The sequence below is a fragment of the Salmo salar genome, chromosome ssa11 (genome assembly GCF_905237065.1).
Source record: "Salmo salar chromosome ssa11, Ssal_v3.1, whole genome shotgun sequence".
NCBI classification, from domain to species: Eukaryota; Metazoa; Chordata; class Actinopteri; order Salmoniformes; family Salmonidae; genus Salmo; species Salmo salar.
Genome location: NC_059452.1, coordinates 86853654 through 86878100, shown reverse-complemented (window position 1 = coordinate 86878100; position 24447 = coordinate 86853654). Strand labels below are relative to the sequence as shown.

General features: G+C 42.8%; 1 protein-coding gene across 7 annotated transcripts in view; it reads right to left on the bottom strand.

The window, feature by feature from the left end:
• Positions 1 to 24447, bottom strand: part of LOC106563215 (protein unc-13 homolog B) — a 125931-nt gene that overhangs the window by 7794 nt on the left and 93690 nt on the right. For all 7 annotated transcript variants that reach the window (XM_014128569.2, XM_045690006.1, XM_045690008.1 and 4 more), the window contains 16 exons: positions 24222 to 24337; positions 23918 to 24081; positions 23084 to 23234; positions 22815 to 22883; positions 22617 to 22706; positions 20787 to 20924; positions 19209 to 19339; positions 19022 to 19107; positions 14291 to 14417; positions 14109 to 14205; positions 13006 to 13149; positions 8970 to 9047; positions 8799 to 8876; positions 2264 to 2352; positions 1937 to 2083; positions 1640 to 1763 (listed from right to left, as the gene is read on the bottom strand). In XM_014128569.2, the coding sequence (XP_013984044.1) occupies positions 1640 to 1763; positions 1937 to 2083; positions 2264 to 2352; positions 8799 to 8876; positions 8970 to 9047; positions 13006 to 13149; positions 14109 to 14205; positions 14291 to 14417; positions 19022 to 19107; positions 19209 to 19339; positions 20787 to 20924; positions 22617 to 22706; positions 22815 to 22883; positions 23084 to 23234; positions 23918 to 24081; positions 24222 to 24337 (1829 nt within the window). The remainder of the gene's footprint in view (positions 1 to 1639; positions 1764 to 1936; positions 2084 to 2263; positions 2353 to 8798; positions 8877 to 8969; positions 9048 to 13005; positions 13150 to 14108; positions 14206 to 14290; positions 14418 to 19021; positions 19108 to 19208; positions 19340 to 20786; positions 20925 to 22616; positions 22707 to 22814; positions 22884 to 23083; positions 23235 to 23917; positions 24082 to 24221; positions 24338 to 24447) is intronic.

The window sequence follows — 24447 nt, the reverse complement described above, 5'->3', positions numbered from 1 at the left end:
AATGTACGTACAGTAGCAGTCAAAAGTTTGGACACACCTACCCTTTCCAGGGTTTTTCTTAATTTTTACTATTTTATAAATTGTGGAATAATAGCATAGACATCAAAACTATGAAATAACACATATGGAATCATATTTTATATGTGAGATTCTTCAAAGTAGCCACCTTTTGCCTTAATGACAGCTTTGCACACTCTCAACCAGCATCATGAGGTAGTCACCTGGAATGCATTTCAATTAACATGTGTGCCTTTTTAAAAGTTAATTTGTGGAATTTCTTTCCTTCTTAATGTATTTGAGCCAATCAGTTGTGTTGTGACAAGGTAGGGGTGGTATACAGAAGATAGCCCTATTTGGTAAAAGACCAAGTACATATTACAGCTCAAATAAGCAAAGAGAAATGACAGTCCATCACTACTTTAAGACATGAAGGTCAATCAATCCACAAAATGTCAAGAACTTTGAAAGTTTCTTCAAGTGCAGTCGCAAAAACCATCAAGTGCTATGATGAAACTAGCTCTCATGAGGACCGTCACAGGAAAGGAAGACCCAGCGTTAACTCTGCTGCAGAGGATAAGTTCATTAGAGTTACCAGCCTCAGATATTGCAGCCCAAATAAATGCTTCACAGAGTTCAAGTAACAGACATCAACATCATCTGTTCAGAGGAGACTGCGTGAATCAGGTCTTCATGGTCAATTTGCTGCAAAGAAACCACTACAACTACTAAAGGACACCAATAAGAAGAAGAGACTTGCTTGGGCCAAGAAACACAAGCAATGGACATTAAACCAGTGGAAATCTGTCCTTTGGTCTGATGAGTCCAAATTTGATATTTTTGGTTCCAACCGCCGTGTCTTTGTGAGACGCAGAGTAGGTGAATGGATGATCTCCGCATGTGTGATTCCCACCGTGAAGCATGAAGGAGGAGGTGTGGGGGTGCTTTTCTGGTGACATGGTCTGTGATTTATTTAGAATTCAAGGCACACTTAACCAGCATGGCTACCACAACGATATGCCATCCCATCTTGTTTGTGCTTAGTGGGAGTATCATTTGTTTTTTAACGAGACAATGACCCAACTCACCTCCAGGCTGTGTAAGGGCTATTTGACCAAGAAGGAGAGTGATGGAGTGCTACATCAGATGACCTGGCCTCCACAATCACCCGACCTCAACCCAACTGAGATGGTTTGGAATGAATTGGAACGCAGATTGAAGGAAAAGAAGCCTACAAGTGCTCAGCATGTGGGAACTGCTTCAAGACTGTTGGAAAAGCATTCCAGGTGAAGCTGGTTGAGAGAATGCCAAGAGTGTGCAAAGCTGTCATAGTTTTGAAGTATTCACTAAAAATAAAGAAAAACCCTTGAATGAGTAGGTGTGTCCAAACGTCTGACTGGTACTGCACATGCATCTCTGGAGTACATTTTAAGGCATTACATGCATTTTAGCAAAGATGCAAATGTATCTACATGTATTTGAAATACATTTTACATGGAGGTTAAATATTTTGAAATGTATATATTTTTTCCAAATGGGGAGGAAAAGAACATGCATAGCATTAGGAGAGAGTGTTTGGATTAGAGAGCCATGAGAAAAAGGCCCAGTTTTTAAGGTGAATGTTGAAGGTGTTAGGTCTTACAAAGGTGCCATTTCCTTGCGGAAGGACAATGGTCTTCTCCAGGCTGCTCATCACAATCCTCCACAGCTCCTTCAGAACCCGCTTCAGAACCGTCTTCTCACACGCCGTGGCAAACAGCGTCAACCTGCATACATACACACACTCAATGAGACACCACACATCAACAAATACACAATCATGCAACATGGCACAACATACTGACAATAATACCTTTGACTTCATCGAGAAGGCCCTAAAATGTACGCCACCAAATCAGTGACCATAGCAAAGGAGGAGAGAATCAAGGGATCCACTCACTTTGAATCCAGGAAGTCCATGAGCGGCCGCAGCATGTTGTCGGAGTCGGCCTCCACCATGTTGCGGCTGTTGGCGTTGACTGGGCCCTTGATCTGATACAGCAGAGAGGCCATCTGTCTCATACAGTCATCAATATGGACCTGGAAACTACAGGAGAGAAAGGAGCCACAGAGGTTATGGGTCAGAGACAGAAATGGACTCCATATACTACAGAGGCTGTGTGCATGAGACTACAGTATAAACATTAGGAATGAGTGAGTTGTAGAGTATGGGGAGAGTGTACATGTGTGAATCTTGGGACTGCGTTGTGTGTGTGGGTGTGTGTACCTGTTTCCAAATGTGATACTCAGCTCATCCAGCACATTGTTCAGCTTGACCTGAAGCTCGTTCAGGAGTTCACTAGCGTCTGGGTCCAGCTGCAGATGGATAGACAGGCAGAAAGAGAAAGGCAGACACACAGATACAGATAGACTTTAAGGCAGACAGACGCAGAGAAGACAGTCTGATAAGTATGAGTACAGCACATGTTTTACTTTACCATGTAACATGAGAACACACACTGTAAAGTGTGCACATTGCAAGCCAAAGTAGAGCACACGATAATCCATCAGCAATGGAGAAGAAGTGTTGCTTTTCGCCAGTGAATTAACAAGCATGGCAAGAAAAGGCATCAAACATTTTCATAGAAAGTGAAAATAGGACATGTTTGACTGAAGTAGTGAGATTCCCTAGAACTGCAATGCACAACATGTCACTGCTACTTCTTTTCTAGTTAATTACAGTCACTGTTTTATTAGAGAGACACTCCTGCAGAATAATCCACCTTTTTGCATGTAATAATCACCACCTTCAAAGAAATATGATTAAAGAAAATGAAGGCTTATTATGACAGCAGATTCCTGATATTGACTCAGAAGTATACACTATTAGAGGAGCCACCAGGGGTCATATGTCCCAGATCTACAACCACAGCATCAGTCTGACAGAAACCATCTCACAGAGGCCTAAAGCAACCCCAGCCAGACAGATGACAACATGATGTGGCCCATTAAGCTAATACTCCAATAAACCAGCTGATACATGGATGGCCAGGGACTAGACTACATGTCTAGGGTGTAGACCAGGGTACAGTATAGGACAGCTGTGGGGGAGACTACTTAATGAGTTCTGCACCAGTGGATACAAGGAAGGCTTACATGGGGCTATAGGGAGAGACTGAGTATGTTTTTCATGAGCATCCTGTACGTGTGTATACTGCTGAGTAAGTGACTGTTAGTGACTGTGATGCACGAGTGTGTTAGTGTGGATCGCCACTCACTGAGGATGTCACATCCTCACTACACTCACCTTTTCCTCCTCTTTCTTTTCAGGCTATCAGAGAGTGGAAGGAAAAGATACAGCAACATGTATTGCCATCTCTTATGATGAGATAGTATTGAGTAAAAACCACCCACACTGCTAGCAATATATGGCAAATGCCTGAAGAGCAAATAAATATTTTGACCAATGAATCAGTATCATTTTTGTGAGCAGTATAGCTACCCCTCCACTACACAACGCAGGGAGAAAGCCACACTATAACCCACATTTTCCTCTTGTGGTGCATCGATCTTTAAGAGGAAGAAAAATGAAGGAAAAAAAGCCTGTCAAATGTGTCTGTGGTGCTGCAATAACTATGGATAGCAACAAACCTACATGTAACTGCCAAAATAAAGTAAACGCCAACAAAGTGTCTTAATAGGGCGTTGGGCCACCACGAGCCAGAACAGCTTTAATGTGCCTTGGCTTAGATTCTACAAGTATATTGGAAGGAAGCGACACCATTCTTTCGTGAGAAATTCCATGATTTGGTGTTTTGTTGATGGTGGTTGAAAACACGGTCTCAGGAGGCTCTACAGAAACTCCCATAAGTGTTCAATTGGGTTGAGATCTGGTGACTGAGACAGCCATGGCATATGGTTTACATGGTTCTTCAGTGACCACTTGCACCCTGTGGATGGCGGCATTGTAATCCTGGAAGAGACCACTCCCATCAGGATAGAAATTACTCATCATAGGTTGAAGATGATCACTCAGAATGGTGTATACCTTGCCGTATAAGAGGTTGAGTGGACCTAAACCATGCCAGGAAATGCACCCCACACCATAACAGAGGTGCTAAAACCCTCTTTTACACACGTGTTTCCTTTATTTTGGCAGTTACCTATATGTCCTAACATGTAGAGATGATCGAGCACTACAGAAATCTCTCTACCTGTAATGCAAACTAACTTAACCAAAAAACACATTTATAAAAAGGGTCAAGTAAAGGAGAAGCGGTAAAGTAAACCTTTGCATACATACTGTGAAAGTACATACTGTATGTATGGAACATTTGTAATGAACCCACCTTCTCTTTGTCAGTCTATTGAAAACAAAATTTAAAAAAAAAAAAGTAAATTGATTGCACTGTAGCAGGAGAGGAGAAGAAAGCAGGAGAAAGAGTAGGAGAAAATGACATTGTGGGAAGGAGATGTCTGTGTAATGGATAGCAAGAAGACTACTTAGAGTTTGAGGACAGGTTAGGGATAACAGCACATCGGTCATATAAGGGAAGAGCTTCATCAAACAGATGACAAGTGAAAAACCCAACAAGAACTATCACCAGGAGATGGCACAATGACGTGGTGAATGCGCGTGTGACCACCACAACGTGAGTAGAGACTGGAGAGAGAGAGGGGCAGTGAGTGGGTGAATGACGACATTTGAGCATGATGATATCAGTGACTGAGTGTCACTATTGACAACCTCTACTACACCAACAACAAACAACTTGCTCCTCCTCAACCACCACCTCCTCCTCCACACTTTCCTGAAGGGTTGGAGTGAGACAGAAAACAAAACATTCTGTCAACCTCCAACTTAGCCAGAGGCAGAACGGTTGATCTCACCCTCAGTGAAATGATTGATACACTGGGAACTGGTTTACAAGTTACAGCAGTAGACTAGGTCAACAATGATGGTACAGTATCATTTTCTGTATTTACGGAAAGGGATCATCATCAGTTTTCTACTTGAGGTTCAAAAATGATATTTATATATCTCCATGTACAGAATGTCCATACATGCACATATATAATGTCCTGGTCTTACACCCACGTACCGCCATGCTATCATTTTAACCATGTTGCCTTGGGGGAGGGAAAAAAAATTCCCAAGTTTACTTTATTCCTAATAAGTGAGGAAAGTCAGCGCCACAGTTTGAAGGTCAGAATGACTATAATGAATACCTGTGTGAAGGCTTTCCAGGATACAGATTAAAAGAAAGATCTGTACAGTAGAATAGCCATTTACGACGATACCTTGATATGGCACAGTTGTAATGATACTGCAGTTTATTTGAGTATTTCTGACAAAAACTACAAAAAAGTTTACTCCATCAGTGTGTCTTGTCTGTTTGCTTAATTTGTCTTGACAGGCAGATGAGTGTGTGGCAGCGTGTAATGTGAACTCTTCCTCTTTTCTGTGATAACTCACTTCCTAATCATTCCCTCCCACAAACATCCCATATCTCTCTCCTCCCCTACCGGAGCCCGGACAAGACCGCCTTTTAAGTTCAACTCCTCACAGCACGAAACTGAGCTTTGACAAACACCTCGGCATCACACAACCCCATATCTGTGCTTATTCGAAAAAACACAGAGCTCAGATTAAAATTCCACTCTTTGCATTCATTAGAATGTAACAGTGATTGACTTACGTTACAAAAACCCAACCACAAGCCATATGCCATTCATCAGCAGTGAATACACAAACAATTCTGGACACTAGTTCCCGACATGCATGTTACACTTTTACAGCCCTAATCACTGAAATTGGTCCTCAGTGTGCAGAAGTTCTTTCCATTACACTGTAAAAGACTAAATATTCACCTCGAATAGGCCGCAGGGAGCCATCATCAGAGAAAGCTAATTGAGTTGTCTATGGTTTCACTATGGGGATTCCTAAAGGCTCTATAGAGGGTGAACCATAAAATTAGGAATTAGAGTCATTTAATAGGATCTCTGTGGGGTTAACTTTATTCCACGGACTCTATGTTGTCTTTTAATGATAACATAAACCAACCAGAGTCTTTCTATCCACAATCAGTTATGGCCTGCTGGTCATGGGGGAGATGAGTTACATGCTCTATCTACAACAACACTTTGGTAACTATCAAACTGCCCCCAATCAAAAGGGAACGCACAACCACCTTCTCGTTCTCATTATCCTCCTGCTTGTCAATATTTAGCTGTGAAGGAAACACCTACTTACACTCAACTTTTGCGCTACAATTCAATCATGGGTGCGTAAGCCAAAACGAAGGGATTACTAAGCCAAACTACTTTACTCAACATCCAATAACTCAGTTACTACTCAGTAAGAATGGGACAATAATTCAGAATGAAGCCGGTCCTCTTCATACTTAACATACAGTACCAGTCAAAAATGTGGACACACCTACTCATTCAAGGGCTTTTCTTTACTTTCAATATTTTCTACATTGTAGAATAATAGTGAAGACATCAAAACTATGAAATAACACATATGGAATCATGTAGAAACCAAAAAAAGTGTTAAACAAATCAAAATATTTTTAATATTTGAGATTCTTCAAAGTAACCACCCTTTGCCTTGATGACAGCTTTGCACATTCTTGGCATTCTCTCAACCAGCTTCATGAGGTAGTCACCTGGAATTAATTTCAATTAACAGGTGTGCCTTGTTAAAAGTTACATTTGTGGAATTTCTTTCCTTCCTAATGCGTTTGACCCAATCAGTTGTGTTGTGACAAGGAAGGGGTGGTATACAGAAGATAGCCCTATTTGGTAAAAGACCAAGTACATATTATGGCAAGAACAGCTCAAATAAGCAAAGAGAAACAACAGTCCATCATTACTTTAAGACATGAAGGTCAGTCAATGTGGGAAATTTCAAGAACTTTGAAAGTTTCTTCAAGTGCAGTCGCAAAAACCATCAAGTGCTATGATGAGGACCACCACAGGAAAGGAAGACCCGGAGTTAACTCTGCTGCAGAGGATAAGTTCATTAGAGTTACCAGGCACAAAAATTGCAGCCCAAATAAATGCTTCACAGAGTTCAAGTAACAGACACATCTCAACATCAACTGTTCAGAGGAGACTGCGTGAATCAGGCCTTCATGGTCGATTTGCTGCAAAGACACCACTACTAAAGGACACCAATAAGAAGAAGGGACTTGCTTGGGCCAAAAAACACAAGCAATGGACATTAGACAAGTGGAAATCTGTCCTTTGGTCTGATGAGTCCAAATTTGAGATTTTTGCTTCCAACCGCTGTGTCTTTGAGAGACGCAGAGTAGGTAAACTGATGATCTCCGTATGTGTGGTTCCCACCATGAAGCATGGAGGAGGAGGGGTGATGGTGTGCTTTGCTGGTGACACAGTCTGTGATTTATTTAGAATTCAAGGCACACTTAACCAGCATGGCTACCACAGCATTCTGTGGTACTATCATTCGTTTTTCAACAGGACAATGACCCAGGAGACCTCCAGGCTGTGTAAGGGCTATTTGACCAAGAAGGAGAGTGATGGAGTGCTGCATCAGATGACCTGGCCTCCACAATCACCCGATCTCAACCCAATTGACATGGTTTGGGATGAGTTGGAGGAAAAACAGCCAACAAGTGCTCAGCATATGTGGGAACTCCTTCAAGACTGTTGTAAAAGCATTCCAGGTGAAGCTGGTTGAGAGAATGCCATAGTTTATTTCATAGTTTTGATGTCTTTACTATTATTCAACAATGTAGAAAATCGTAAAAATAAATTAAAACCCTTGAATGAGTAGGTGTCCAAACTTTTGACTGATACTGTACATATCAGTGGGTGTAGTCTATACTACCCTCTTAAGTAGGGATGCTAAACATAGGGAAGGTCATGAAAACCTATAGACCGTACATAGGTTTTTGCCCTGTAGGAAGTTGATGTAGGGAAATAATATAATCACCAAGGGCATATGTTAATGTAACAGTCTAGTCTACACAGTAAGAAGTTGCTTATATACAGTACAGTATGCTATTTATCTAATGCTCTATTCTTCATGACAGGATCACATCAACGATACTCTAAATCAGCAATTCTCAACTGCTGAGTCACAGTTGAGAAAAGTTGGTTGAAATTATGAACTTACATTTTTAAAATAACTTGATCTCTAAAAAGAAATCTTCAATCTTCAATATTTTCAATATAGAGCTATTTAGCGGATTTGGTTAATTTTGTGGTCTCAAATCAGTGAGCTTAACATTCTTCATCAAGAATATGGGAAAAATTGACTTATTGACAATGAAAAAGGTGGGACTGTTGTTCCCTTGTCATATTACTGCTACATTTACTATCAAATTTGCGTTGCAAATATTGGGTCGCGGCAAAATCGGTTGAGAACCACTGCTCTAAATCATGTGGACCATCTCCATACCATTGCTTCCTTGTTTGCTAACTGGTACAGAAAGACAAATACCATGTTCATGATCTTGTCTATGAAGAGCAGTTTCAACATCATTGAACCTCATTCACAACTTCACACTTAACAAATAATTGAGTTTCTCCATTTCTCTAGGTGTGATGCCAGAGTAGCACATCATTCACTCCTTTTAATCCAAACCTGCTAACACCAAAGTCTGCTCAACTAGCTGCATGAGCCCAGAGACACACTGCGTCTGTAGACTTCTCCAACAGGTTCCTGGTGGTCCGTAGCACAGTGAGGAAGAACACTGTTCACCCCCACCCACCACCCCAGCTCTATCTTACCCATCTGTGGAAGAAGCCATTTGTTATTATCTCTTCCTATACATAGTGTTGCAGCTTACCCGTTTGGCACCCATGGACTCAAACATCTTCTCCAGCTGGATACGCAACTGCTGCACATTATTCATCAGTACACACGTCTACACAGGGGGAGAGAGAGGTACAGAGACCCGTTTAAAACTAACAAAAAAACACCAAGGATATGTTGTGTAAGGCCGGATATGAAGACTTACAATCTTCTCTTTGTCAGAGTAGGAGGGGAAGCTCTTGGTCAGAATGGCACTGTACTGCAGAAGAACTTTGGCAATAGTCTGTGGGGAGGAAAACAAGTAATTAAAGTGTCCAACTAAATATGGGTGACGTTTCAGTGTCCTTGGAAATATATCTCATTCCAACCATTTAAAGTCATCCTTTTCTGTGAATGCGAAGTGGTCTTTTTCCACAGGCTAGAGGCTAGTGTGGTTATTCTGAAAAGTTAAAGTAAGGGTATGTATGTGAGGTTACTGCCAAAAGGCCTCTGAAAGTATGAATGTATTCCCTGGATGTATTCTTCGCGATGCAGAACCACAGTATCTCTATAAGCTGTGCCAAGTCAGGCTAGCCCCAGCCCCAGGGAGAAGGAGCGAGGGTACATTAAAGGATGTTATCGCATTAGTCATTTTGATTTAATGAGAACATATCATATCCAATTCCTTTCAGACAAATGTGAAAGTCCCCCAGAGAATGCTCTGGCTACTTTTATTGAAATGTGATTTACTGGGGCTCATATCGGTAATAAGCGTATACTACTCTCAAATAAGAAAAACAATGGTAAGGATTTCTCTGAAGTTCAGAGTTGGCTGTTTTCAGGCGAAGAAAATGCTCTGGGTGGTCATGAATCACTTTAATAAGATTTGGGGATGTTTCAAAGGTTTGAACCAGTGTTGTAGTACTTGAGACAGGTCTCAGTCCCAAGACCACATATTGAGTGTCTGTGTGTGGAACACATTTTTATTCAGTCTGGCCTCGGACAGTGAGGACTCGTCATTTCTTCCTGAGACCAGCCGAGACCAGCAGAGTAAAAAAACTCAACTATCAGCTTCCATTCAGCCAGGCCAAATATATACACTAATTTCATGAAACATACAGTGCATTTTGAAAGTATTCAGACCCCATTACTTTTTCCACATTATGTTACAGCCTCATTCTAAAATTATTAGAAATTAAATATTTTTCAATCTACACATAACACCCCATAATGACAAAGCAAAAACAGGTTTAGACATTTTTTGCAAATTTATTAAAAAATGAAAACAGAAATACCCTATTTCTGTAAGTATTCAGACCCTTTACTCAGTACTTTGTTGAAGCACCAACACTCCCTACCAAGTTCCAAACTGCCTCTGGAAACAACGTCAGCACAATAATTGTTTGTTGGGAGCTTCATGAAATGGGTTTCCATGGCCAAGCAGCCCCACACAAGCCTAAGATCACCATGCGCAAAGCCAAGCTTCGGCTGGAGTGGAGTAAAGCTCGCCACCATTGGACTCTGAAGCAGTGGAAACGCGTTCTCTGGAGTGATGAATCACCTTTCACCATCTGACAGTCCAATGGACGAAACTTGGTTTGGTGGATGCCAGGAAAACCCTACCTGCCCCAATGTATAGTGCCAACTGTAAAGTTTGGTGGAGGAAGAATAATGGTCTGGGGCTGTTTATTGTGGTTCGGGCTAGGCCCCTCAGTTCCAGTCAAGATAAATCTTAATGCTACAGCATACAATGACATTCTAGACAATTCTGTGCTTCCAACTTTGTGGTCACAGTTTAGAGAAGGCCCTTTCCTGCTTCAGCATGACAATACCCTGTGCATAAAGTGAGGTCCACACAGAAAGAGTTTTTCGAGTTCGGTGTGGAAGCCCTGACCTCAACCCCATCTAACACCTTTGGGATAAATTGGAACGCTGACTGAGAGCCAGGCCTAAATCGCCAAACATCAGTGCCCGACCTCACTAATGCTCTTGTGGCTAAATGGAAGCAAGTCCCCGCAGCAATATTCCAACATCTAGTGGAAAGCTTTCCCAAAAGAGTGGAGGCTGTTATAGCAGCAAAGGGGGAACCAACTTCATATTAATGCCCATGATTTTGGAATGAGATGTTTGACAAGCAGGTGTCCACATACTTATGGTTATGTAGTGCAAGTTATTTTGAAAGAGTAAACACGCGAGCTGCAATAAAAAAAAAACACAGTTCCACTCACCAGATGATCATTTGAAACTTATGTTATTGTTGAAAGTTCTTCTTGAAAAGGGAGACGCTAACAAATTAACAACATTCTCTTTGATAACACCTGCTGTAGCCGCTGCACACTAGCCGACAACAAAAGATAGCTAGCTAGACCGTGGGAAAATTACTGCTCCCTATTGCACAGTGACCTGTTGGCCTTCAAGAAGTCCCAATGGCTGACTTAGCTAGCTAGATTTATCTCCCCAGAGACCACAAAATACAAATCCTGATTAGAACTTTTTTTCTCTTTAGTTTTAACCCGTTCCTTTCTAACAAAAACTGAAGAGCTTAAATCAGAACATCATTGAAAATAATAATATAATAATTATTGTTTTAATATTATAAATCTAGTAAATCTTTCTCTGAAAGCGTAGAAGGCCACACTATATTTGGGTTAGTAATAATTTGTAGAGAGTGGCTCTATTTTCCCTCATCATGCATTTATTCTGAATGTCTAAAGAATCCATATGTTGTTCTGAAATATGAACACAGAAATACTGAACATTTTGTTATGGTGACGATTTGACAGAACTGCAGTCTCGGTCTCGACTCGGTCTCGCCCCCCCGCCCGGTCTCGGTCTCGACTCGGTCTCGCCCCCCCGCCCGGTCTCGGTCTCGACTCGGTCTCGCCCCCCCGCCCGGTCTCGGTCTCGACTCGGTCTCGCCCCCCCGCCCGGTCTCGGTCTCGACTCGGTCTCGCCCCCCGCCCGGTCTCGACTCGGTCTCGCCCCCCGCCCGGTCTCGGTCTCGACTCGGTCTCGCCCCCCGCCCGGTCTCGGTCTCGGTCTCGACCCCCCGCCCGGTCTCGGTCTCGTCTCGGTCTCGCCCCCCGCCCGGTCTCGGTCTCGTCTCGGTCTCGCCCCCCCGCCCGGTCTCGGTCTCGTCTCGGTCTCGCCCCCCCGCCCGGTCTCGGTCTCGTCTCGGTCTCGCCCCCCCGCCCGGTCTTGACTCGGTCTCATCCCCCCCGTCTCGGTCTTGACTCGGTCTCGCCCCCCGGTCTCGGTCTTGACTCGGTCCGGTCTTGGTCTTGACTCGGTCTCGATTTGCTCCGGTCTTGGTCTTGAATCGGTCTCGCTTTAGGTGGTCTCGGTCTTGAATCAGTCTCGCTTTTGGTGGTCTCAAACACAACACTAGTTTGAGCAAATGCCAAACTCTGCCTGCCATTGTTGGTCTCGACTCGGTCTCGCCCCCCCGCCCGGTCTCGGTCTCGACTCGGTCTCGCCCCCCCGCCCGGTCTCGGTCTCGACTCGGTCTCGCCCCCCCGCCCGGTCTCGGTCTCGACTCGGTCTCGCCCCCCCGCCCGGTCTCGGACTCGACTCGGTCTCGCCCCCCGCCCGGTCTCGGCTCGGACTCGCCCCCCCGGTCTCGGTCTCGACTCACCCCCCGGTCTCGGTCTCGACCTCATCCCCCGTCTCGGTCTCGACCTCATCCCCCCTCTGTCTCGGTCTCGACCTCATCCCCCCGTCTCGGTCTCGACCTCATCCCCCCGTCTCGGTCTCGACCTCATCCCCCCGTCTCGGTCTCGACCTCATCCCCCCGTCTCGGTCTCGACCTCATCCCCCGTCTCGGTCTCGACCTCATCCCCCCGTCTCGGTCTCGACTCGGTCTTGCCCCCCGGTCTCGGTCTCGCGCACCCCCGGTCTCGACTCGGTCTCCCCCCGGTCTCGGTCTTGACTCGGTCTGGTCTGGTCTTGGTCTTGACTCGGTCTCGATTTGCTCCGGTCTTGGTCTTGAATCGGTCTCGCTTTAGGTGGTCTCGGTCTTGAATCAGTCTCGCTTTTGGTGGTCTCAAACACAACACTAGTTTGAGCAAATGCCAAACTCTGCCTGCCATTGTTTGAAAAACATTTCAAGCAAAAACTCCAAATCAAGCATGACTCAGGACGAGGCTCCCTAACATGAATCTCACAGAGGGTGGAGATAGAGAGCAATCTATCCCTCCAGGCATTGGTCTACAGTACACACAGTTCTGACAGGTAGGTAGGTACAATGCAGAGGATAAGGTTACCTTGGCGAATCGTCGGCTGTAATGAGCCATGACCTTGGGGTCAGGACAGTCCAGTTTTTTGATGATCTCAAAGCTCTGGTTGAGCTGGGTGAAGACGTCCACCACCGAGCAGGAGAAAAGAGCATGCTCAGATGTCTGCTGGAACTGGGAGGAGAAGGGGACGGACACAAAGGTAACTATATAGTTTATAGTGAATAACTGACAAAGATGTAAGGGATAATCAACGAGGGGCTACGCGTTTTATCGAAAATAATGAACAATGTGGAAGCAGTGTTCCATGACACCTTCCACAGTGGAAGGAGTGGAACTGACCTTGCACGGAGTTGCATTATTTTCCAGAGAACGCATAGAGCCCCGAGTTGATTATCCATTTTATAATTCAACACATTTGCCACTAGAAATGTGTTCACTTGTCTGTAGAAATTAGTTCAACCTCCACTGAAGAAGTTAGAAAGTTTACTAGATAGCTACAGTAGTTGCATTGGTAACCAAACAGTTAAAACTGTTTAGCTAACCAAACCATCAGTCCTAGCATGAAAATCGAATTCAACAATGCCAATAAATGTTTTTAATTCCACTTTGCTTTCAAAAGCAGCTCAAACAAAGCATGTAAGAATGAACTAATTGCCATTGAATTCTACCATGCTGATATACCATGCGCTATAGGGAATTATAAACTGGGTGGTTCGAGCACTGAATGCTGATTGGCTGACAGCCGTGATATATCAGACTTTGCGATGCGTCATGCCTAAGAACAGCCCTTAGCCATGGTATATTGGCCATATACTACACCCCCTCGTGCCTTATTGCTTAATTATAAACTGGGTGGTTCGAGCCCTGAATGCTGATTGGCTGAAAGTCGTGGTATATCAGACCGTATACCACGGGTATGATAAACCATTCATTTTTACGGTTCTAATTACATTGGTAACTAGTTTATAATAGCAATAAGGCACCTCAGGGTTTGTGGTATATGGCTAAGGGTTGTTTCCAGGCACTTTGTGTTGCGTTGTGCCTAAGAACAGCCCTGGGTCATGGTATATAGACCATATACCACATCCCCTTGTGCCTTATTGCTTAAATAACTACTACCAGTTACTCACTCCATCTTTCTTGTCTCTCTCTAGAGCTCCATGCATGAACTCCATGGAAACATACTCATTCTCATCCAGCCACTGAAGCACAAACTGTAAGAACCACCTGAAAGAATGAAGTAAGGGGTAAAAAAGGGTGAACCTCTTTTTAGACATTTCTGTTAAGTTTAGAAAAGTCATGGTTAACTCACGATGGGTAGTCGGGGACAACCCTATTGAAGTTTGGCAGGTCCTTCACATACTCGTTGTACAGCCACTTGACCTTGAAGTGCAGGTTCATGTAGTCAGCACTCTTACACAGCCGGTTCTTCTCATGCTCTGTGGGGACAAACACACCAGTGGGAGTTTGTCTCTCTAAGTGTGTGTGTGTTTGTGCGCATGTCTGAGTGTGTACAAGTGTGCATAAATAGGCACCCATGTACAGTGCCATCAGAAAGTTTTCACACTCCTTGACTTTTTCAAAATGTTGTGTTATACCCTCAATTTTAAATGGATGAAATTGAGATTTAGTTTCACTGGCCTACACACAATATCCCATAATGTCAATGTGGAATTATGCTATTACACATTTTTACAAATTAATAAAAAATGAAAGGCTGAAATGTCTTGAGTCAATAAGTACTCAACCCCTTTGTTATGGCAAGCCTAAATAAGTTCAGGAGTAAAAATGTGCTTAACAAATCACAAAAAATTGCATGGACTCACTCTGTGCGCAATAATAGTGTTTAACACGATTTTTGAATGACTACCCCATCTCTGTACCCCACACATACAATTATCTGTATGAAATTCACTGCTAAACTGTGGAACCAAACACAGATTCCACCACAAAGACCTGGGAAGTTTTCCAATGCCTCGCAAAGGGCACCTATTGGTAGATGGGTTATAAAAAATAAATAACAAAAAATAAAAAAAAGCAGACACTGAATATCCTTTTGAGCATGGTGAAGTTATTAATTACACTTTGGATGGTGTATCAATACACCCAGTCACTACAAAGATACAGGTATCCTTCCTAACTCCGCTGCTGGAGAGGAAGGAAATCGCTCAGGGATTTCACCATGAGGCCAATGGTGACTTTTAAACAGTAACAGAGTTTAATGGCTGTGAGAGGAGAAAACTGAGGATGGCTCAACAACATTGTAGTTACTCCACAACACTAACCTAAATGACAGAGTGAAAAGGATGCATCCTGTTTGCAATCAGGCACTAAAGTAAAACTGAAAAACAATTGGCAAAGGAATGTACTTTATGTATACAACTACAAAGTGTTATGTTTGGGGCAAATCCAATACATTACAGAGTACAACTTCATATTTTCAAGCATGGTGGTGGCTGCATCATGTTATGGGTATGCTTGTTATCTGCAATTACTAGGGAGTTGTCTTTTAGAAGAAGAAACAGAATAGAGCTAAGCACATTCAAAATCCTAGAGGAAAACCTGGTTCAGTCTTCTTCGCAACAGACACTGGGAGACAAATTCTCATTTCAGCAGGACAATAACCTAAAACACAAGGTCTAATATACACAGGAGCTGCTTACCAAGACGACCTTGAATGTTCTTGAGTGGCCTAGTTACAGTTTCACTTAACCTGTTAGGGCTAGGGGGCAGTATTGACACGGCCGGATAAAAAACGTACCCGATTTAATCTGGTTACTACCCCTGCCCAGTAACTAGAATATGCATATAATTATTGGCTTTGGATAGAAAACACCCTAAAGTTTCTAAAACTGTTTGAATGGTGTCTGTGAGTATAACAGAACTCATATGGCAGGCCAAAACCTGAGAAGATTACATGCAGGAAGTGGCCTGTCTGACAAGTTGTGTTTCATCTTGGCTCTTTTTATTGAAGACTGAGGATCTTTGCTATAACGTGACACTTCCTACGGCTCCCATAGGCTCTCAGAGCCCGGGAAAAAGCTGAACGATATCGAGGCAGCCTCTGGCTGAAACACTTTATCGCGTTTGGCAAGTGGCCGATCAGAGTACTATGGGCTTAGGCGCGTGCCCGAGTCGACCCCATGCTTTATTTTCTTTCGTCTGTTTACCTAAATGCAGATTCCCGGTCGGAATATTATCGCTTTTTTATGAGAAAAATGGCATAAAAATTGATTTTAAACAGCGGTTGACATGCTTCGAAGTACGGTAATGGAATATTTAGATTTTTTTTGTCACGAATTGCGCCATGCTCGTCACCCTTATTTACCCTTTCAGATAGTGTCTTAAACGCACGAACAAAACGCCGCTATTTGGATATAACAATGGATTATTTTGAACCAAACCAACATTTGTTATTGAAGTAGAAGTCCTGGGAGTGCATTCTGACGAAGACAGCAAAGGTAATAACATTTTTCTTATAGTAAATCTGACTTTGGTGAGTGCTAAACTTGCTGGGTGTCTAAATAGCTAGCCCTGTGATGCCGGGCTATCTACTGAGAATATTGCAAAATGTGCTTTCACCGAAAATATATTTTAAAATCAGACATATCGAGTGCATAGAGGAGTTCTGTATCTATAATTCTTAAAATAATTTATGCTTTTTGTGAACGTTTATCGTGAGTAATTTAGTAAATTCACCGGCAGTGTTCGGTGGGAATGCTAGTCACATGCTAGTCACATGCTAATGTAAAAAGCTGTTTTTTGATATAAATATGAACTTGATTGAACAAAACATGCATGTATTGTATAACATAATGTCCTAGGGTTGTCATCTGATGAAGATCATCAAAGGTTAGTGCTACATTTAGCTGTGGTTTGGGTTTATGTGACATTATATGCTAGCTTGAAAAATGGGTGTCTGATTATTTCTGGCTGGGTACTCTGCTGACATAATCTAATGTTTTGCTTTCGTTGTAAAGCCTTTTTGAAATCGGACAGTGTGGTTAGATTAACGAGAGTCTTGTCTTTAAAATGGTGTAAAATAGTCATATGTTTGAAAAATTGAAGTTTTTGCATTTTTTAGGAATTTGAATAACGCGCCACGGGATTACACTGGCTGTTGAGTAGGTGGGACGCAAGCGTCTCACCTAGCCCATAGAGGTTAACATAAAATCGACTTGAAAATCGATGGGAAGACCTGAAAATGGATGTCTAGCAATGATCAACAACCAACTTGACAGAGCTTGAAGAATTTTTTTAAGAATAATGTGCAGATATTGTGCAGTCCAGGTGAGCAAAGCTCAGAGAATTACCCAGAAAGACACAGCTGTAATCGCTGAGAGATCTGTCATTGGGAGAGTGTGAACATTTTCATGTGGACAGAGGGAAGTGGAGATACTACTTAGAGATATACAGTCCACCTGTAGGGAGAGGAGTTATAGAGAGGTCCTGGAAGACATAAGCAGCTTTCACACCCAGCACATACTGCTCTCTCGCTCTGCACGGGGCTTTACTGTATCACACATCCCCAGAACTCCTCCATCCTCCCCTGGGATACAGCTCTCTTTATCCCTCACGCCTTCATTCCTCTCTCCATTCTCAGCTTCAGTGTAGCTTGCTCCCTATTCTTCTCCAAGCATTAAAAAGTATTCTCTAACCTCAGCAATGAAATGAGAGAACAGCCAGAATATGTAAAACATAGTCAGGAACTCTGACCACAGTGAAAGAAGTGGAGGAGATTCAGCAACACTGAGGACAATTCAATTAAATAAAAAGGTGTCTTTATCGCTAAAAGTAGAACCTAGGTAGGTTTTTAAAATTCTCTTCAGTTTGCTCCTCAATTCACGCACCTTGGTTGGAAAGCGAGGTAGCGGCAGTGATCCCCTCTCTTTACCACAGTGAAAGAAACAAACAATGGCCTTCCCTAGAGAATTAACTTGGCATCTCCATTGGAAATGCCAGTTTTCCCTGGAAACACAGATCTAACTGTCGGCTATTGTGGGGTTCTGGGAGGAGAACAGGACTAGGGGAGTGATGGGGGGGGGGGAAGAAATATAGCAAGATAGAAGTGAAAAGATGGAGGATAGAATGGAGATGAGGCATACAGAACTGATGAATACAAATGGCTTGCCAGACAATGAATAAAGCCAATAGAATTAACGATCAATGGAAATAGTGTTTTTTCTGTAATAGGGAATTATTTATTAATGGGTCAGAGACATGGGAGGAACTTGTCTATACGGTGAGCCTGAAATAGGATACTCAATATTTGGCCATTGGCCCAGTTGTACTGCAAGGACTTCTAATTGGTCACCACAGGCTAGGGCTATAAAACTAGATCCTGTCCCTTTGTTCTGGGAAGATAATCACAGGAAAGAACCACAGGAGAGCATCACTTTGGACAGGGGAGAATGATCATCTACTTCCAAGCATGATTTGTCTTATTTGAATAAACCCATTTTCCACACCTGATTTGCTTTGGAGTCTGTGTTTTTAAAGAATAACATCAACTGCTAACTGCACATTTTTGGTCAGATTCACACAGTAGTGCTGTAGTAGAAGTGAAATTATATTCAACACTAAAATACATGATTACTAATGGCTAAGAGAAAACTGTCACCTACTGTAGCGTAACATAGCATAATAAGAGGGTGTACTCTATCGTCTCACTAGTCAGTCTTACCCTGAAGCCACTGGTAATGATCAACATTATCCATTACTGAAAGACAGACAAAGGAGAAAAGACAGACAAGGCTGAGACAGAGAAAGAGCCACAGACAGCGGGTGGAGCCGGCAGAGACTGGGGAGATGTATTTTCCTTTTACTGTTGCTTAGGGTCTACAGTACAATCCACAGGTATCCTCTTGGGCTCATTCTTTCACCATATAGCTACAACATACGCAAACACAGCCAGAAAAAGGGCCCAGGTAGGGCCAAGTAAGTCTAGGATATAGTAGCCATGGTTTAGGACCTTGACCCCAAAATGACCCAGATAGGGGACATGTCTGCATGGGTTCCTGAGAGGGAATCTGTGGAGACTCACCCTCCATGGCATACTTCATGTCCTGGGAGAACAGCATCCACATGACCTCAGCACACACCTTACCCACATTCAGCTCCTGAGGGAACCTGGAGGAGAAATGGCACAGAGCAGCATTAGATACTGGAAATAGAACATTAAAACAGAAATCATTAGTACATTAGTTAAGTAATACTAATTTAATACTAACTGGCTGAGGACGGGTGTGTAGGAGTTCCTGTCCTCCTCTACGATGGAGACGATGAGGGTGATCAGTTTGGGCCAGAAGTCCAGGTTCTTGATGCTGGGGCCCTGCTCCTCCAGGGAAAGATCCTCTTTGTGCTGGACAAGAACACAACCACACAGTCAAACTAACACAGCTTGTTCTGGGCCAGAACACAACCATAACCACACTCCCAGACAAAACACTGCATGAAACACAACACTGCTGGATTAAAGCAATATCCCTTGTCATATGAATAACCTGCATTAAGTCCGTTAGTGTATTTGTATTTATTAAGGATCCCCATGAGCTGCTGCCAAGACAGCAGCTACTCTTCCTGGGGTCCAGCAACATTAAGTCAGTTATATACAATTTAAAATATTACATTATGTTACATTTCATAACACTTTTCACAATATATTAAGTGTGTGTCCTCAAGCCACTACTCTACTATCACATATCTACAATACAAAATCCATGTGTACGTGTGTGTAGAGTGCGTGTCTTATCATGTGTATGTGCCTGTGTGTTCCCCGCTGTTCCATAAGGTGTATTTCTATCATTTAAAAAATAAAAATTCTAAAAATATGAAAAAAGTAAGGGGCCTAGACAGCTGCCCTGGGGAATTCCTGATTCTTCCTGGATTATGTTGGAGAGGTTTCCATTAAAGAACACCCTCTGTGTTCTGTTAGACAGGTAACTCTTTATCCACAATATAGCAGGGGGTGTAAAGCCATAACACATGTTTTTCCATCAGCAGACTATGATCGATAATGTCAAAAGCTGCACTGAAGTCCAACAAAACAACATCTTTTAGCATAAATCTCTCTCAGCCAATCAGTAATTTGTGTAAGTGCTTGTTGAATGTTCTTCAATTTCTCAACAATCCACAGGGATTTAACAGTGTTTACAGTCACTTTCTTAATGGGTGCATGCTTATTAGTAACTGGAATAAGCAATTTTGTAAAAGTGTCAAGTGCAGCATCTGGCCACTCCTCATTACACACCACAGATCAACAAATATTACAATATAGGAATCACTACAAAACGTATTGTATGACCTCTTATACACTATATTCGTCCCAGCATTTGGAATTGTGGTTTTCCTAGATATGACTACTATTGTGATCACTACATCCGACGGATTTGGATACTGCTTTAAAGCAATTCCTGTGCCGTTTCTAACTACCCTGGTAGGTCGACTGTTAACCTGGACCAGGTTGCAGGCACTGGTTACAGGTTGAAGATTTTTCTTGAGTGGGCAGCTTGATGAAAGCCAGTCAATATTTAAAACTCGCAGAAATTATACCTGTCTATTGATATCACATACATTATCAAGATACTGACTGTTAGCACTTGGTGGTCTATAGCAGCTTCCCACCAGCATGGGCTTTAGGTGAGGCAGATGAACCTGTAGCCATATTACTTCAACATTATTTAACAAGAGATCCTCTCTAAGCATGACATGAATGTGGTTCTCACCAAGAAAATATACCTCTGTTGATATCACATACATGGCACTGCAGTAGAAAGTGAGTAGAACCTGAGTGGGTCTGAGTGACTCACTGTGTCCAGCAGCTGGTACTGGCGGCTGTACAGCTCCTGGCAGTTGTTGAAGATGTAGTCGTAGGTGGAGTTGAGACAGGCCTTGACACAGTCCCTCACCACCTGACTGGCTCTGGGGGGACTCTGCAGTTCCTGGACCTGGACACCAGAGGGAGATGGTGAGCATTTCAGGGAAAGCGAGAGCGAGAAAGAGGGCTTGCATAGCACTATTAACAGTCATTATTTTAGGTGGGGAGTTACTGTCATAGTACAGACATCTGTAATCAGTGTGTTAACCTGTTAGGGCTAGGGGGCAGCATTTGCACGTCTGGATAAAAAAAATGTACCCGATTTAATCTGGTTACTAATCCTACCCAGTAACTAGAATATGCATATACTTATTATATATGGATAGAAAACACTCTAAAGTTTCTAAAACTGTTTGAATGGTGTCTGTGAGTATAACAGAACTCATTTGGCAGGCAAAACCCTGAGACATTTTCTGACAGGAAGTGGATACCTGATGTGTTGTATTACCTTTAAACCTATCCCATTGAAAAACACAGGGGCTGAGGAATATTTTGGCACTTCCTATTGCTTCCACTAGATGTCACCAGCCTTTACAAAGTGTTTTGAGTCTTCTGGAGGGAGATCTGACCGAACAAGAGCCATGGAACGATGATGTCCCATTAGACACCTGGCGCGCGAGTTCATGTTGGGTACCCTCGTTCCAATACGTTATAAAAGAGTATGCATTCGTCCACCTTGAATATTATTCATGTTCTGGTTAAAAAAGGCCCTAATGATTTATGCTATACAACGTTTGACATGTTTGAACGAACGTAAATATATTTTTTCCCCTCGTTCATGACGAGAAGTCCGGCTGGCTTAGATCATGTGCTAACAAGACGGAGATTTTTGGACATAAATGATGAGCTTTTTTGAACAAAACTACATTCGTTATGGACCTGTGATACCTGGAAGTGACATCTGATGAAGAGAATCAAAGGTAATGGATTATTTACATAGTATTTTCGATTTTAGATCTCCCCAACATGACGTCTAGTCTGTATCGCAACGCGTATTTTTCTGGGCGCAGTGCTCAGATTATTGCAAAGTGTGATTTCCCAGTAAGGTTATTTTTAAATCTGGCAAGTTGATTGCGTTCAAGAGATGTAAATCTATAATTCTTTAAATGACAATATAATATTTTACCAATGTTTTCTAATTTTAATTATTTAATTTGTGACGCTGACTTGACTGCCGGGTTATTGGAGGGAAACGATTTCCTCAACATCAATGCCATAGTAAAACGCTGTTTTTGGATATAAATATGAACTTGATAGAACTAAAAATGCATGCATTGTCTAACATAATGTCCTAGGAGTGTCATCTGATGGAGATTGTAAAAGGTTAGTGCATCATTTTAGCTGGTTTTATGGTTTTGGTGACCCTGTCTTTGAATTGACAAAACATTACACACAACTCTTGTAAATGTACTGTCCTAACATACTCTAAATTTATGCTTTCGCCGTAAAACCTTTTTGAAATCGTAAAACGTGGTTAGATTAAGGAGATGTTTATCTTTCAAAGGGTGTAAAATAGTTGTATGTTTGAAAAATTTGAATTTTGACATTTATTTGGATTCAAATTTGCCGCTCTTGAAATGCACCTGCTGTTGATGGAGTGCACCACGGGTGGCACGCTAGCGTCCCACCTAGCCCATAGAGGTTAAGGAAGATAACAGAGCTATCTGTTCTATCAGAGATAGGAGTACATCTGGATTGTTTTATACAGAGAACCGAACCCTGAGTCTGTTTCATTTCCTTCTGAGCCCTGGTGTAAGCCTACCTTCATCCTGAAGAAGGTGATGCTAGTCAGGAGGTCTACAGTGGACTTGAGGTCTTGGAGACGGTCCTTACTGCTGGCAGGAAAGTTGTTCTGGATGAGAAGAAAGGGGGACCATTAGGAACACGGAGATAAAAAGGGGAAGATGTAGTTCAACCAAAAAGTGCATTTTGAGGTTCAGGTGAAATCTGTGTAACTCACCCTGTATGTGGACAGGTCAATGCGTAAGGAGTTGTGGAGTTGATCCAAGAGCTTGACAAAGCGCTCTTTCTGTTGGAGAGAAAAGAAGAAAAATAGAAGTAAAAACAGAGCCTGTAATCTGGACCTATAGAGGATAGAGACATTTGTACATGATCGAGAGATGGGGAAACAAAAACATACATTGAGAAAAAGGCATCCTGTGTTATAAAACAGGGTAGAAGCCAAGATGGTGTAATTGTGGAGAGGGGTGTCAGTCAGGCCATACTCACTCCAAAGTTGGAGGCGGAAAAGCGGTCAGAGGCTGAGACGTTGGTGGAAGCGGTAGTGTGGGCGTAGAAGGCATTGATGTTGGCGAGCAGGGTGCTCATCACAGCGGGAACACCAGGACACATGTACTTAGAGGAGAGGCAGGCAAAGTTTCTAAACACACCAGCAGAGGGCACTACTGTCAGGGAGGACTCGGAGACAGCAGCTCAATGGGAAATTATGTTTGTTGATGGATTCTATTCATTCATGTATTTATTATGTCTCTTGTACACAAATCATAATGACTGATGTAATGTTCAGGTCAAAATGTTAATAATGCAATCAATTTGTTTATGTAATTTGAACCAATTTACACAAGATGGACATGTTCTTTCATTGTGGGACAAAATAATCTACAGTAGAGAATATTATGGGACGTTATGCATGTTATAACAACACTGCACAAGAGTAGGTCTATGTTTAGCTACCTAGCACCCTCTCTGGGATCAAGCTTACACCGAATGAATCCTCCCTATGCGGGACGGCTGTTTCATTTCTCCCATCAAGCCCCTGCCCCATTCTAGCTGAGGGATGGCCACCTGGGTGTGCTTTATGTGAGTGATATACCCGGTTAACAGGCATCTGTTTGAAGAATGGCACATCATGGAGACAGATCCATTCTAACACCATTTATAATTGACTTTTCTTCATTTGCAGGCCGCCAGGGAATGACAACAGCACCAAACGGTTATTTAATATTAGAGAGAGGGGGGAGAAGGGGAGACGGACAGAGAGCAATATGGAGAGTGTGCGAGAGAGACACTGCACGAGAGAGTGGTCTGCTCCCTCTGACTCACGTCATGGCCTGGTAGATGGACTCGATCCCGTAGCGCATGGCAAACTCATCCACTATCTCCTGGGACACCTCGTCAAAGTACACCTTCCAGGCATCGTCTCCTTTAGCGTCGGGGATCCTCACTACCCCCTGGCCCAGAATGTCTGTTGAGTGGTGGAACAGGTTCTAGAAGGCAGACAGACAATGTCAGTGTGATATAGAGACACACATGTAGCTGTGCTTTTAGGGCTGGTTTAGGACTAGTTTTAATGTGATGTCTGCAGTAATCATACTGTATGAACAGAGATATGTACTGAGTGTTGTACCTCGTGTAGACAGGTGTACTGGACGTGGTAGGGAGCTACTTTCTCCTCTCCCTTGATCTCCACGCTAATCTGGAGACGGATGGCCCCAGACACGGCTGACTTGTCTGTCCTCTTCTCTGTAACAATAGCCACACACACGTCAGTGAATCAATTACTTCAATCTAGAGCTGGCACCCTAACCAGGTCTGCGAATCCAACGCCAATTACAGACACACACGTGTGTGTG